Source organism: Peromyscus eremicus, chromosome 7, assembly GCF_949786415.1.
Source record: "Peromyscus eremicus chromosome 7, PerEre_H2_v1, whole genome shotgun sequence".
Lineage (NCBI taxonomy): Eukaryota > Metazoa > Chordata > Mammalia > Rodentia > Cricetidae > Peromyscus > Peromyscus eremicus.
The window spans coordinates 60586529-60598894 of record NC_081422.1 but is presented as its reverse complement, the minus strand read 5'-3'; the positions used below and the strand labels follow the sequence as shown (position 1 = coordinate 60598894).

The 12366-nt window shown below is 41.2% G+C and overlaps 1 protein-coding gene across 9 annotated transcripts in view; it reads right to left on the bottom strand.

The window, feature by feature from the left end:
• Positions 1-12366, bottom strand: part of Csnk1g1 (casein kinase 1 gamma 1) — a 161213-nt gene that overhangs the window by 37464 nt on the left and 111383 nt on the right. For 7 of the 9 annotated variants that reach the window (XR_009380266.1, XR_009380267.1, XM_059268134.1 and 4 more), the window contains 4 exons: positions 10802-10887; positions 8616-8700; positions 8161-8309; positions 6237-6344 (listed from right to left, as the gene is read on the bottom strand). Coding sequence is in view for 5 of the 9 variants with exons in the window: in XM_059268134.1 (XP_059124117.1) it covers positions 6237-6344; positions 8161-8309; positions 8616-8700; positions 10802-10887 (428 nt within the window). In the remaining 4 variants the exon portion in view is untranslated. Of the gene's footprint in view, positions 1-127; positions 278-6236; positions 6345-8160; positions 8310-8615; positions 8701-10801; positions 10888-12366 lie in introns of all 9 variants that reach the window. The other 2 variants (XR_009380268.1, XR_009380269.1) reach the window with 1 other exon arrangement.

Here is a 12366-nt window from a genome sequence, read left to right as displayed (position 1 = left end):
AATTACTTTCTTTTAGAAAGCAAAAGGGCAGATATATATTCAGCAAAAATAGGGCCTTCAATTAATAAACCTTTTTGGACTGTTTCTATTTCTGCTGCTATTCAGGCTGCCCTCATGCCTTCTTTACCTGATTGTTGTTTAAGATCTCACACTATTCTGATCTCAATTACGTGTGACTTTTCATTTTGAAGAATCTGGACTAGGTGCCTCTTGCCCTGTGCCAGATGGCTGAGGAGGTACTAACATCATGATGCACAGCTGTAACAATCCTAAGACTCTGAAAAATGAAAAACAAGTAGTGTGAGAGGCAGTAATGAGGAATTAGTAAATCAAATTTTAATTGCTGCTGATTAACAACAGCAGCAGGGGTTGGGGTGCAATATTGCTGCTCTACATGAACACTAGATAAGGAGCCTATAAATCTCAGAAAAGCTGGTAGCTATAAATGTGTATTCTATAAAGAAAATGCAGAAGACAGAGGAGGGGAGGAATGAATTAGAGCAATGTATAATAACATACATATAAGAAATTTCCATTACTTTGTATGCCAAGTCGAAAAATTAATAAGAGAGGAAAAAGAAAAAAAAAAAAAAAAAAAAGGAAGCATGAGAAGGCAATAGCTTAAGGCTCCATACTAACTATCTCCCTCTAAGGATTTCATTGACACGAACTCCTTAAACCTCACTGGTAAGTCACCTAAAAGACATTTCCTATAAAGCTACAATTTAATCATCGTTATTAATAGACTATGAGGTCACATGGATAATAATAGCATTGTAAAAGATCCTGGCCATATTTGCTGTTATTTCCTGCAGAGATGAGGCAGTTCAATAAGGAGGTAGCTGCATTAACTTGTTTACTATGTAATTTCTACAAAGTGGGGTAGGATTTTGTGTTGACAGCACCACAAGAGAGTTCACACTATTATAAACATTCCTTCCCCCACCCCTATGGAGTTTTTGTTAAGTTGCTCAGACTGGCCTTGAACTGGCAAACCATTATCTCACCAGTGACCTGTGTAGCTGGGATTAGAGTACACACTACTCTGATGCTTCCCTTCCAATTATTTCTGTTGATAGATATTCATATGTTAAGTTTTTTAAAATAGGGCTATCGTGTACAGCACAATTATACCATGTTATAAACTTAGTGATATTGTCTGATGCCTAGAGATAATAGATTAAATCTGTTTTTCTAACGTTAGAATAGATACAACTAATTTAGCAAAGTTTAAGTAGAATATTTAAGGCCTTACACTATTCTGTAGTATTAGTTCTATAAAACTTGGTTTACTTTTTGAGACAGGATCTCATCATGTAGGCCCAGGTTGGCCTCAAACTCATGATCCCTTGCTTTAGGTGTGTGCCACAACAGTGCCCATCTCCCCAAGATTTAAAGGATTAAAGGGGATTGGAGAGATGGCTCAGCAGTTAGAGGACTCGAGATCAGTTCCCAGTGCCTATATGGTGGCTTACAATTGTCTGTAACTCCAGTTCCAGGAGATCCAATGACCTCTTCTAACCTCTGTGGGCACCAGGCACACAAGGCACAAAGACATACATGCCAACAAAACACTCATATGCATAAATTTTAAAAAAAGTGCCAGGCAGTGGTGGCACATGCCTTTAACCCCAGCACTCAGGAGCAGAGGCAGGTGGATCTCTGCAAGTTAGAGGCCAGCCTTGTCTACAAAGCAAGTTCCAGGACAGCCAGGGCTGCAACACAGAGAAACCTTGTCTCAAAAACCCAACAAACAACAAAAACAAAACAAAACAACAAGAACAAAAACGTAAGAAGAGGGGTTCTCAAAGACTTGCCTCTATTTGAGGAACTACAGGCAGTTAATAGTTTCTGGGGGACATTTTCTTCAGCCCTGTAGCCACTGGTAAATTGCCCATTCCCCTGTTAGTAACCATAATTAATTCAATGGTCACCAAAAACAAAAGAAGATATGGAAGTTGGAGGGATGGTTCAGCAGTTAAGAGCACTTGCTGGCTCTTCCAGAGGACCAGAGGGTTCAGTCCCTACCACTCACACTAGGGAGCAACTATAACACAACTGCCTATAACTCCAGTTCAAGGAGATCTAATACCCTCTTCTGTCCTCTTCAGGCACCTGCATATACACAGTGTGTGTGTGTGTGTGTGTGTGTGTGTGTGTGTGTGTGTGTGTGTGTACATATATATACACACACATAAGGTAAGTAAATCTTCAAAAAATAAAAAACAGCAAAAACAACAAAAAGACCCCCAAAACCCAAAAAACAAACAAACAAACAAAAAAAAACCCACGATATGAAAGCAGAAGAGAAACTAGTTAGGAAGAAGAAAGGATTAGTAGGAGTGAGAGGGGAAAGGAAAGGGTGATGAATAAAAATTGTCACAATGAAACCCATCATCATGTATAACTAACATATGTCAATAAAAACATCAAAAAGTCCATTTACTGGCCAGTTAGCATCCCCCGCCCCCCAGACAGTGTTTCTCTGTGTAGCTTTTGCACCTTTCCTGGAACTTACTCTGTAGACCAGGCTGGCCTCGAACTCACAGACATACACCTACCTCTGCCTCCCGAGTGCTGGGATTAAAGGTGTGAGCCACCACCGCCCGGCAGTTAGCATTCTTTAGAGTTTTATGAACCAATTACTTCTCCATAAATGCTGGTTTTGTTCTACTTTTCTTGTTTTGGTGTGCGCATGTGTAAACATTTGTGTACATAGGCATATGTGGCTAGAGGTCGACCTTGGTGTTGTTTCCCTGGTGGCCATCCACATTTTATTTTCTTTTTAGGAAAGATGGTCTCTCACTGGCTCTGAACTCACCAAGTAAGATAGGCTGGCTGGCTAGTGAGCCCCAGGGAACAGCCTGTCTCAATCTCCACACTACTGGGATTACAGGTGTGTGTCTGCCACCATTCCCAGGTGTTTTTGTTGTTTGTGTTTTTTGAAAGGCATATTTGGTGCTGGGGACCTACCTGGGTCTTCTGGAAGAGCAGCAAGTGCTCTAACTGCTGAGTTAACTCTCCAGACCCCCAGCCTTTCTCACATATATCCTTCAGATACCGCTCAAGTCCTCACGCTTGCAAGGCAAGCATTCACCGACTGAGCTAACACCCAATTCCAGAAAAGTTCTTTTTAAAAGTTCTTTTTGAGTCACATAAAATTGGAAAATCAGGCTTGCACTAAGACTGTAGCTCACTAGAAGCACACTTGTGTAAGGTCTTCAGTTTTATTTTCAGAACAAAAATAAATAAAAAATAATAATTTAAAATGAAAGAGGGCCAAGTGATGGTGACATATGCCTTTAATCTCTGAGTTTGAGGCCAGCCTGGTCTACAGAACGAGTTCCAGGACAGCTAGGGATACACAGAGAAACTCTGTCTAGAACCTCCCCCACCCCCAACCCCCCAAAAAAAAGAAAGAGAAAGGAAAGGCCTGAAATGTACATTTATTTACACTCCCATGTGTGTGGATGATTGAACCCAAGCTCCTGTGCAGGCTGAACAAGTGCTCTATGACTCATCCAGAGGTATGGATCAGTGCTGGAATGTTTTGTGTGTATTGTGTTTATGTCTAGAGGTATATGTTTATGTGAGTGCAAGTGTACATACATGTATGTTTGCATGTGGAGGCCAGAAGACAACCTTTGAGGTCATGTTCATCAGAAGTCAGCCACCTTGCTTTTTGAGACATGGTCTCTTCACTGGGACCTGGGGCTTTCGATGTTCACCAGGCTGACTGGTAACTGAAACCAGGGATCCTCCTGTCTCTCTCTACCTTCCCTGCACTGGGACTATAAGCTCACGCCACCAAGAATAGTTCTGGATCAAAATCAAGTTCAGGGATTGAACTCAGGTCCTCATATTTTAATTTATTCTTATTTTTTTCCCCACATTAGTTGCCAAGTTAAAATAAAGAAGTTTAAAGCAAATTTTGTCATTCCCAGTCTTCTGTTTTTATCCCAAGTACCTACTGAAGTTAAGGACCAACAATTCTCCAGCCTAGCATTTGGGGAGCTTCTTAGTTTTCTAGCCTTGATTCCTAGGTTTCCTTTATTAGATGTATAATGTTGTTGCTCACACTCTTTCTGCTTGTCTATCTCTACTTCTTTCAAGAGCATTTCAAATGAGGCATTTTTTTTTCTCCCAGTGAAAGTTTACCATGCTCTGACTAGGGGAAGTATTTCCTTTGAATTCCAAATGAGACTGGGTATGATGGGCCATGCCTTTAATTCCAGCACTCAGGGGATATCTGTGTGTTTCTGAGGTCAGTCTGATCCACAGAGACCTTGTTTCAAACAAAAACAAAAACAAACTCCAAGTGGTAATACTTTTTAATGTTTTTAATGTTTATCTGTTCTGCCTTGTGCTATTACCTGGTTTCATGGCCTATCTACTTGTCAGATCTTTGGAAATAAGAGCTCACTGCTTATCCCTCTCTCCTTCCACCATGTGAATCCTGGGCACTGAGCTGAGGTCATTAGGCTTGGCAGCAAGTGCCTGCATCTGCCAATCCCTAGCACAGACTATACAACATGAAAGTGGGGAAGAGTAAGGAGACCACTAAAGGGAGGAGACAAGACAGGGCAATGGGGGCAGGAGACAAACTGCTTCATTTTCTTTCATATGGACAATCTAGATTTTTTAAAAAAAGTGTGTGTTTGTAAAGCAGAAACTGGACTATTGGAAGAGAAGAAGGGGATCAGTGAGAGAGAAGACAAGAGGGTGATGGAGGGCAGCTAAACAAAGTACAATGAAATACATGTATAAAATTGTCTTAATGAAACCCATTATGTTGTACACTAATTAAAAACAATTATTAAAAAATGGGCAAGCCAGGTGGTAGTAGCGCACGCCTCTAATCCCAGCACTTGGGAGGCAGAAGCAGGTGGATTTCTGTGAGTTTTAGACCACCTGGTCTATAAAGCGAGTGTTATGACAGCCAAGACTACACAGAAAGACCTTGTCTCAAAACCCACCCCAACTCCCAAAAAGGGGCAGAGATATAATGATTATGGTTTCACTTGTATTCCTTTTCTCTTTTATGCATTCTTTGTTTGTTTGTTTGTTTTTCAGTCAGATTTTCTGTGTGAAGCCCTGACTGTCCTGGAACTCATTCTCTAGACTAGGATGACTTTGAACTCACAGAGATCCTCCTGCCTCTGCCTCCTGAGTGGTGGAACTAAAGGCGTGTGCCACCACTGCTTGGCCCTATACATTCTTTTTAAGTGTCTTTTTGTTAAAAAACTGGAACTTCATTAGAAGATGTTTTAGAAAACTATCACTCAGAATTGTATTTCCAACACTACTTCTGTTAATATTTTGTACTAGTGCTTCTAATTGATTTTGTTCATTTTCTCTTCCCTTGAGAGGAAACTGTGAAGATCTGCTTACCCACTTATTCTGGCTTTTTGAGATAAGAATATTACTATGTAGCCCATGCTGGCCTCTACTTACAGCATTCTTACTGTTTCTAACTTAAAAGAACTGGGATTAAAAGACTTGTCCCATCACACTGAGCTCTAAACATAGATGAATCTTCCTTTTTTTGTGGCTGTGCCAGATCCTGAACCCATGGCTTTGTAAGTGCCAGGCAAATATTCTAGCCCTGCATTGTATCTTCAAGGTATCTTACACAACTTTCAAATCAACCTCGGTATGACTGCAACTGTGCAGGATGCAGTTTATAGCAGGTCAGCTGAAAAGGCAAATCATCACCCTTAGCACCAAGCAAAGAGTACAACTGGCATAAGCTCTAGATTCACCAGAGAGGACCCTAAGTATACCATGTGGTACATCTGCATGTCCAGCAGTCCTTTGGACCTTAGATCCTAACTCACAGCCAGTGATCAGGTCTCCTAAAAACCAGAGATCTCCTCAGGCCCAGATTCTTTTTTCTTTTTTGGGGACAGAGTCTCATTATCCAGCCATGGCTGGCCTGGAACTCCCTATGTAGACTGAGCTGGCCTCAAACTCACAGAGATCTGTCTGCTTCTACCCAATGCTGAGGTTAAAGGTCTGTGATACCACAGTTGGTGGGTCAGGCCCAGATTCTTTAGTCTATATGCCTCATCTCAATGCATTTACACATGCTGTGACAGTTGCTCCAATGTCATACTAAACCAGCTGTTTTTCTTAACTCCACATAAACAACTAACATAGAGAAGAGGGAGAACCTGGGTTTTAACAATAGCTATGAAGAAGGGTTATGATTAAAACAACTAAAACCTAACACATACCTGATTTCGAAGAGGCTGTTGTTGTGATGGCCGATCCCTGTGCGTGTGGCTTTCTCGAGTTATTGCGGATGCACCAGAATCGACATGAACCGATCCTACTGGAGTAGGCTAGAAAAATGAAAGTAAATGTCAAATGGGTAACCTGGCAAGGTGTGGCACACACCTTTTATCCCAGAGTCAGAGTTGGGTGGATCTCTGTGAGTCTGAGGCTAGCTTGGTCTATAGAATGAGTTCCAGGACATTCAAAGCTACACAATAAGACCCTGTTTCAAGCCGGGTGGTGGCGGCACACGCCTTTAATCCCAGCACTTGGGAGGCAGAGGCAGGTGGATCTTTGCGAGTTCGAGGCCAGCCTGGTCTACAGAGAGAGATCCAGGAAAGGCGCAAAGCTACACAGAGAATCCCTGTCTCCAAAAACAAAACAAAACAAAACAAAAAAAAATCAACTTAAAAGAAAAAAAAAAAAAAAAAAAAAGACCCTGTTTCAAAAACCTCCACCCAAAAGGCCAAATGGGGAAAACAAGTTTAATGTAATAGCTCTGCAAAGGGCAGCAGCATGTTAGCATGTTAATTCTTACAGAGCAGGAATCAGTCTTTTTTTTTTCTTTTCTAAAAAAAATTTAAATTTATTTTTATATGTATGGGTGTTTAGTTGCATGTATGTATGTCTGTGCACCACATACATACATGTAGTGTCCAAGGAGGCCAGAAGAGAGTGTTGGATTCTCTGGGACTGGAGTTACAGACAGTTGTGAGCTGCCACGTGGGTGCTGGGAATTGAACCCAGGTCGTTTGGAAAAGCAGCCAGTGCTCTTAATTCCTAAGCCATCTTTCTAGCCCACTGCTGTTTTTCTTTCAAATCATCTTGTTTTCCCAAATTTGGTCATTTGCAGAAGGGAAGGTAGTCTGGTCCTAAACAATCCACTTGAGAGCAGGCTACCTTAGGAAGTAGAATAACTGTTTTGCAGCATTATCTGTTAGCACAGTCTCTGATACTGTGGACTCTGGCCAGAACTATTAAATCCAAGTTTCCTAAGGTGCTGAATTATATTCCTACAGAAGTCAAGTTCCTCTATAGCACAGACAGAACTAAACTGTGAATCAGTTAAAAGAAATGTGTAAAAATTGGCTTAAATTCTAGTATCTTGGGGTTGGGGAGATAGCTCAGTGGTTAAGAGTATTGACTGCTCCTCTAGAGGACCTGGGTTCAATTCCCAGCACCTACATGGCAGCTCACAACTGTCTGTAATTCCATTTCCAGGGGACCTGACCTATGGCAAAACACCAATGCACATAAAATAAAAATAAATAAGAATAAAAAAAATTTCTAGTATCTCAGGATATACATTATAATCTTTGAGGATCTGTTTTATTTTATGTGTATAAGTGTTTGCCTAAATATGAACACCACATGCGTGTCTGGTACTCACAGAGCAGAAGAAGGCAGGGCACTGAATCCCCTTGAACTGGAGTTATAGATGGTTGTCAGGCACCATGTAAATTCAGGGAACTGAACCTGGGTCCTTTGTAAGAATAGCAAGTGCTCTTACCTGCTGAGCCATCTCTTCAGCCTCCACAAGTCATAATCCAAAAACCATATAACTCATTGATTGTTCTAATGACAGCAACCTATAGTGTTACTTGGAAAAGGTTGGTAAATGCAAGCAATTTCCTATAAGCAGAAGGACTGGCAAGTAAAAAGATTGGGCGATACAGGCCTGAGAATTTTTTTTTTTTTTTTTTTTTTGGTTTTTCAAGACAGGGTTTCTCTATGTGACAGCCCAGGCTGTCCTGGAACTCACTATGTAGACCAGGCTGGCCTCAAAATCACAGAGATCTGCTGCTTCCACCTCCTGAGTGCTGGGACTAAAGATGTGCACTATCACCACCACCCAGCGAGCTTTTTTTTTAAAAGGATACTTACAATAGGCCTTCCAACCCAATCATAGGCATAGTCAAAGGTGTAGCCTTTCCGTTCAAACAAATCGGTGAAGAGGGTCCGTAAATACTCATAATCAGGCTTTTCAAAGAAGTCTAATCGCCTGACATACCGAAGGTAGGTTGCCATCTCCTCTGTTAAGAAAAAGGTAAAAAGCCTTCCTGTTAGCTGAATGCCCCAGATGTTAGCTCTGAGCCACACAAGATATATATACATATGTATACATATATATATACATGTATATATATATATATATACAGATTACTTGACACTAATGTTTTCTTTATGGACCAAATAAAAGTAATACCTTCCTTGGGCTGAATAATAATAAGAAAAAATGTAAATAATCTGGCCAACACCTGTTGGTGTTTATAGATACTGTGACATAACCTACTTCAAAGTGTCAGTCACACTGGCTGTATTACCCTTTAACATCCTACCTGGAAAGTTCTCACAGAGAGCTTCGATGGGAGTATTCCTTTTGGTATCACCAATTTTTTGATATCTCTCTTTTAATGTATCAGCCTGTAGACAGTAAAGAAAGAAAATTATCTGGAAAAACATACTAAGTCAGTTAAGTTTAAACATGTTCTCAGACACTGGGGTTATTCTTTTCAAGACTTTACTTTCAATTATTTGTATATCTATATGTAGAATATGTGCCCAAGGAGACCAGAAACAATACCAGTTCCCTGAAGTTGGAGTCACAGGTGCTGTGAGCCACCTGATATGAGTGCTAGGAAATGAACTTGGGTGCTCCACAAGAGCAGTACATGCTCTTAAACCACTGAGGCATCTCTCTCTAGCCACCATAATAGTTATTTTCAAACTGGCAGGAATTGTTAGTGGATCTTAATTTTTTTCCCTTTAACAAATAAGAATGTATAGCCATTCTGTATTTAGATATACATAAACCTCTGCTGCGTTCTAGAAAGTTTCACTTGAAAATATGTTTAGTACTCTCAGGTGAGAAGTACTTCTCCCTCTATGATCAGTTCCATTTTCTACTAGAGGCATATACTAGTATTTGGTTGACATCTAAAGAAAGAACATGTTTTCTCAGATGAAATCTCATACATTTCTTTCAACTTTTCTGCAGTTAATTTATTTTTCTATTTCAAAGGAGAGAGAAACTACACATACATATATATTGTCAGAAGGACAAGAAGTGAAAAAATCCTTTAAACAAAGGTTACCAGGGTTGAGGATATAGCTTAGTGACAGGGGAAACCAACCAACCAACAAAACCTTTCCAGACATAAAAGTTATCTGCAGAATAGGCATTGCTAACAAATAAGTGTGTGTCAGTGTGTCAAAGTAATCCAAAATGTGGCATACTCAGGACTGCGCGCGCACACACGCGCGCACACACACACACACACACACACACACACACACACACACACGAAGCTTTTGGACCTTGGACTCTTCATTAGGCTCCAGCCAGCCTGCTTCACCCAGATTTAAGTGATATCGAGGAAAGTAAATTGGAGAGATTCTAAAATCCATTACTACCGCTAAAATGGGGTTGCACAGTCCACAAGAGTTCCAAGCAAGTTTACAAGGCTGTATACTAATGAACTGTTTGGCTGCATGATCAGTAAGCAGTATGTGTAGCTATTTGAAAAAACTCAATATCAATGAGAAGACATACATGACTTGAGGATTATGGATGAGAGGTGTCAGGAGAGAAACTTAAGAAAAAAAAATTTTTTAAGAGAATAGAGCTCTGGCTGTAGCTCAGAGAAAGAACATGTGCCTAGCATGTACAAGGCCCTGTGTTCAATCAGAGAGAATGTCCTAGACAGCATAGGAAAATGAATTATTCTGCCTACTTGGAGGAAGGAAGTGTAGGAATACCTCAAATTACGTAAAGGGCTTTGGGAAAAGTTATTTCAGCCGGGTGGTAGTGGCACATGCCTTTAATCCCAGCAACTGGGAGGCAGAGGCAGGCAGATCTCTGTGAGTTCGAGGCCAGCCTGGTCTACAGAGCAAAATCTAGGACAGGCACCAAACTACACAGAGAATCCCTGTCTCAAGGAAAAAAAAAAAAAAAGTGACTAAAACTATATGTTTGCAAGACGTGGCTATTATTTAGTTACTTGTTTACTAATGTATGTGAACAACAATGTTAAGCCTCAATGTTTTCCTGCTATTTTAGTTGAGTCCTTTGTCTATGGAGGATGAATAAATATTTTCCAGTTCACCTTAGGAGACTGGAAAACCATGCTGGCTTTTTTGGTAAATGTGTAGCAGCTGCTGTCATCAATTTGTTCTAGAACTTCCCTGACACCCTGGGAACACTCCTCCTCCGGCGACATAATAATAGTGGAGGAGGGACACCAACACGCAGAGAAAAGCAGCACAGCCAAGGCCGGGAGGGAGAGAGGGAAGGATTATGGAAAACCCAACACAAAGAGGCAGGATTAAGATACAAAGGTGAGGAAGCCAAATGTGAACAGACTGGAGCTCCCAAAGCCCAGGTGAACACTGACAGTGTGACTAATGTCACTAATCTGCCTCTCATCTGTGGAGCCAACCTTCCCCTCTGTGCTTTTTAGAGACACCAAGCCAGCAGCCCTTTCATTATCAACTGAGCAGAGAGACAAAGCACTTTCAAGGATACCTTGAGTCCTTGCCAGGGTAGGCTGCCTCGGAGGAAGTACATGAACATATGGCCCAGGGCTTCCAAATCATCTCGCCGGCTTTGCTCTAAAAGTAAGACAGATCACACATTATGTTTGCAGTTATTACAGCAGAAAGCTTTAAAACCAAGTAATCCCCCCAAGCCCTTCTGCTTTGGAAAGACTGTGCTTACTAATCTTTGTATACCTAACCCAGGAATAATATTTTAGATCAAAACTGAAAAACAGTGGGTGGCCTTCCTTTGTTAACAAGTAAACAGCAAGTGAAGAGCAAATTCTAAATTAAGACCAAGGCCTAATGCTAGACAGTGGGCAAACCACTCCTTACTCAGCATTGTTACCTGTCTGAATGTGAGATACTACATAAACGAATCAGGACTTGTAGCGAATGAGCTGCAGTTACCCTTTGGCTACCACAAAGGAAAGTGAGCAGCAGACTGGGCAGCGGAAGCTACTTTCAAATAGTCCCCATTGTCTAGGCCTGCAAAGACATAAGCTGCAGAATGCCTAGCACACATGTTTAGCACCCCCTGCCTCCACTCCCAGCAGGGTTTCTCTGTGTGGTATCCCTGGCTGTCCTGGAACTCTCTCTGTAGGCCAGCCAGGTCTACAGAGTGAGATCCAGGACAGGCACCAAAGCTACACAGAGAAACCCTGACTCAAAACAAAACAAAACAAAACAAAACAAAACAAAACAAAACAAAAGAACAGTTCAGTTTCAAGTCAGCAGAGAACAATCACTTCTTGGTTTCCATTTGTTCCATGTAACCCATAACCACTTAAAAAACCCAGCAAGTTTAGTACTAAGATGACTTCTATGGATATACAAAACAAGTTACTATCCTTGGAACTGACTAAAACAAGTTGTTAGTTTTTTCTCTCCTTTGAAATGGGAAGATAAATTACTAACTGCAGAAAAGTTCACAGAATTTTGTTATTTCATCTGAAAAAAACATCTTCAGATGTCAACTGAATACTAGTATATGCATCTACTTTGAATTTACCAGTTATGGCTCATCACAGATATCTTATTATTTACTGTTCTTGTTTTACAGAGCTAGTACTGTAGGATATTTTGTTTGTGTTCTGACAAACCTGCCTGGAGATCAGAGGGCAGAGCTAGCCACTAGTTAACCAGAGGCCAAGCAGTGGTGGCACTTGGGAGGAGGAAGCAGGAAGATCAGAAGTTCAAGGCCACCCTGGGCTACACAAGATTGATCCAGTCTAAAAGAGAAACAGAGCCAGGAGGTGGTGGTGCCCGCCTTTGATCCCAGCACATGGGAGGCTCACGTCTTTGATCCCTGCACATAGGAGGCTCATGCCTTTAATCCCAGCATTAGGGAGGTAGAGACAGGACCACCCCCATTCAGTCTGAGGATTGGTAGAGGTAAGAACTCTCAAGTAGCTGCTGCTCTGCTTCTCTGATCTTCCACTCTAATATCTGACTCTGGGTTTTTATTGTTAAGACTAATGAGGTTCGTGCTTCAAGCTAAGGTGTCATGTAGCACAAGGTGGCCTTGAACTGCTATGTAGCTCAGGATGATCC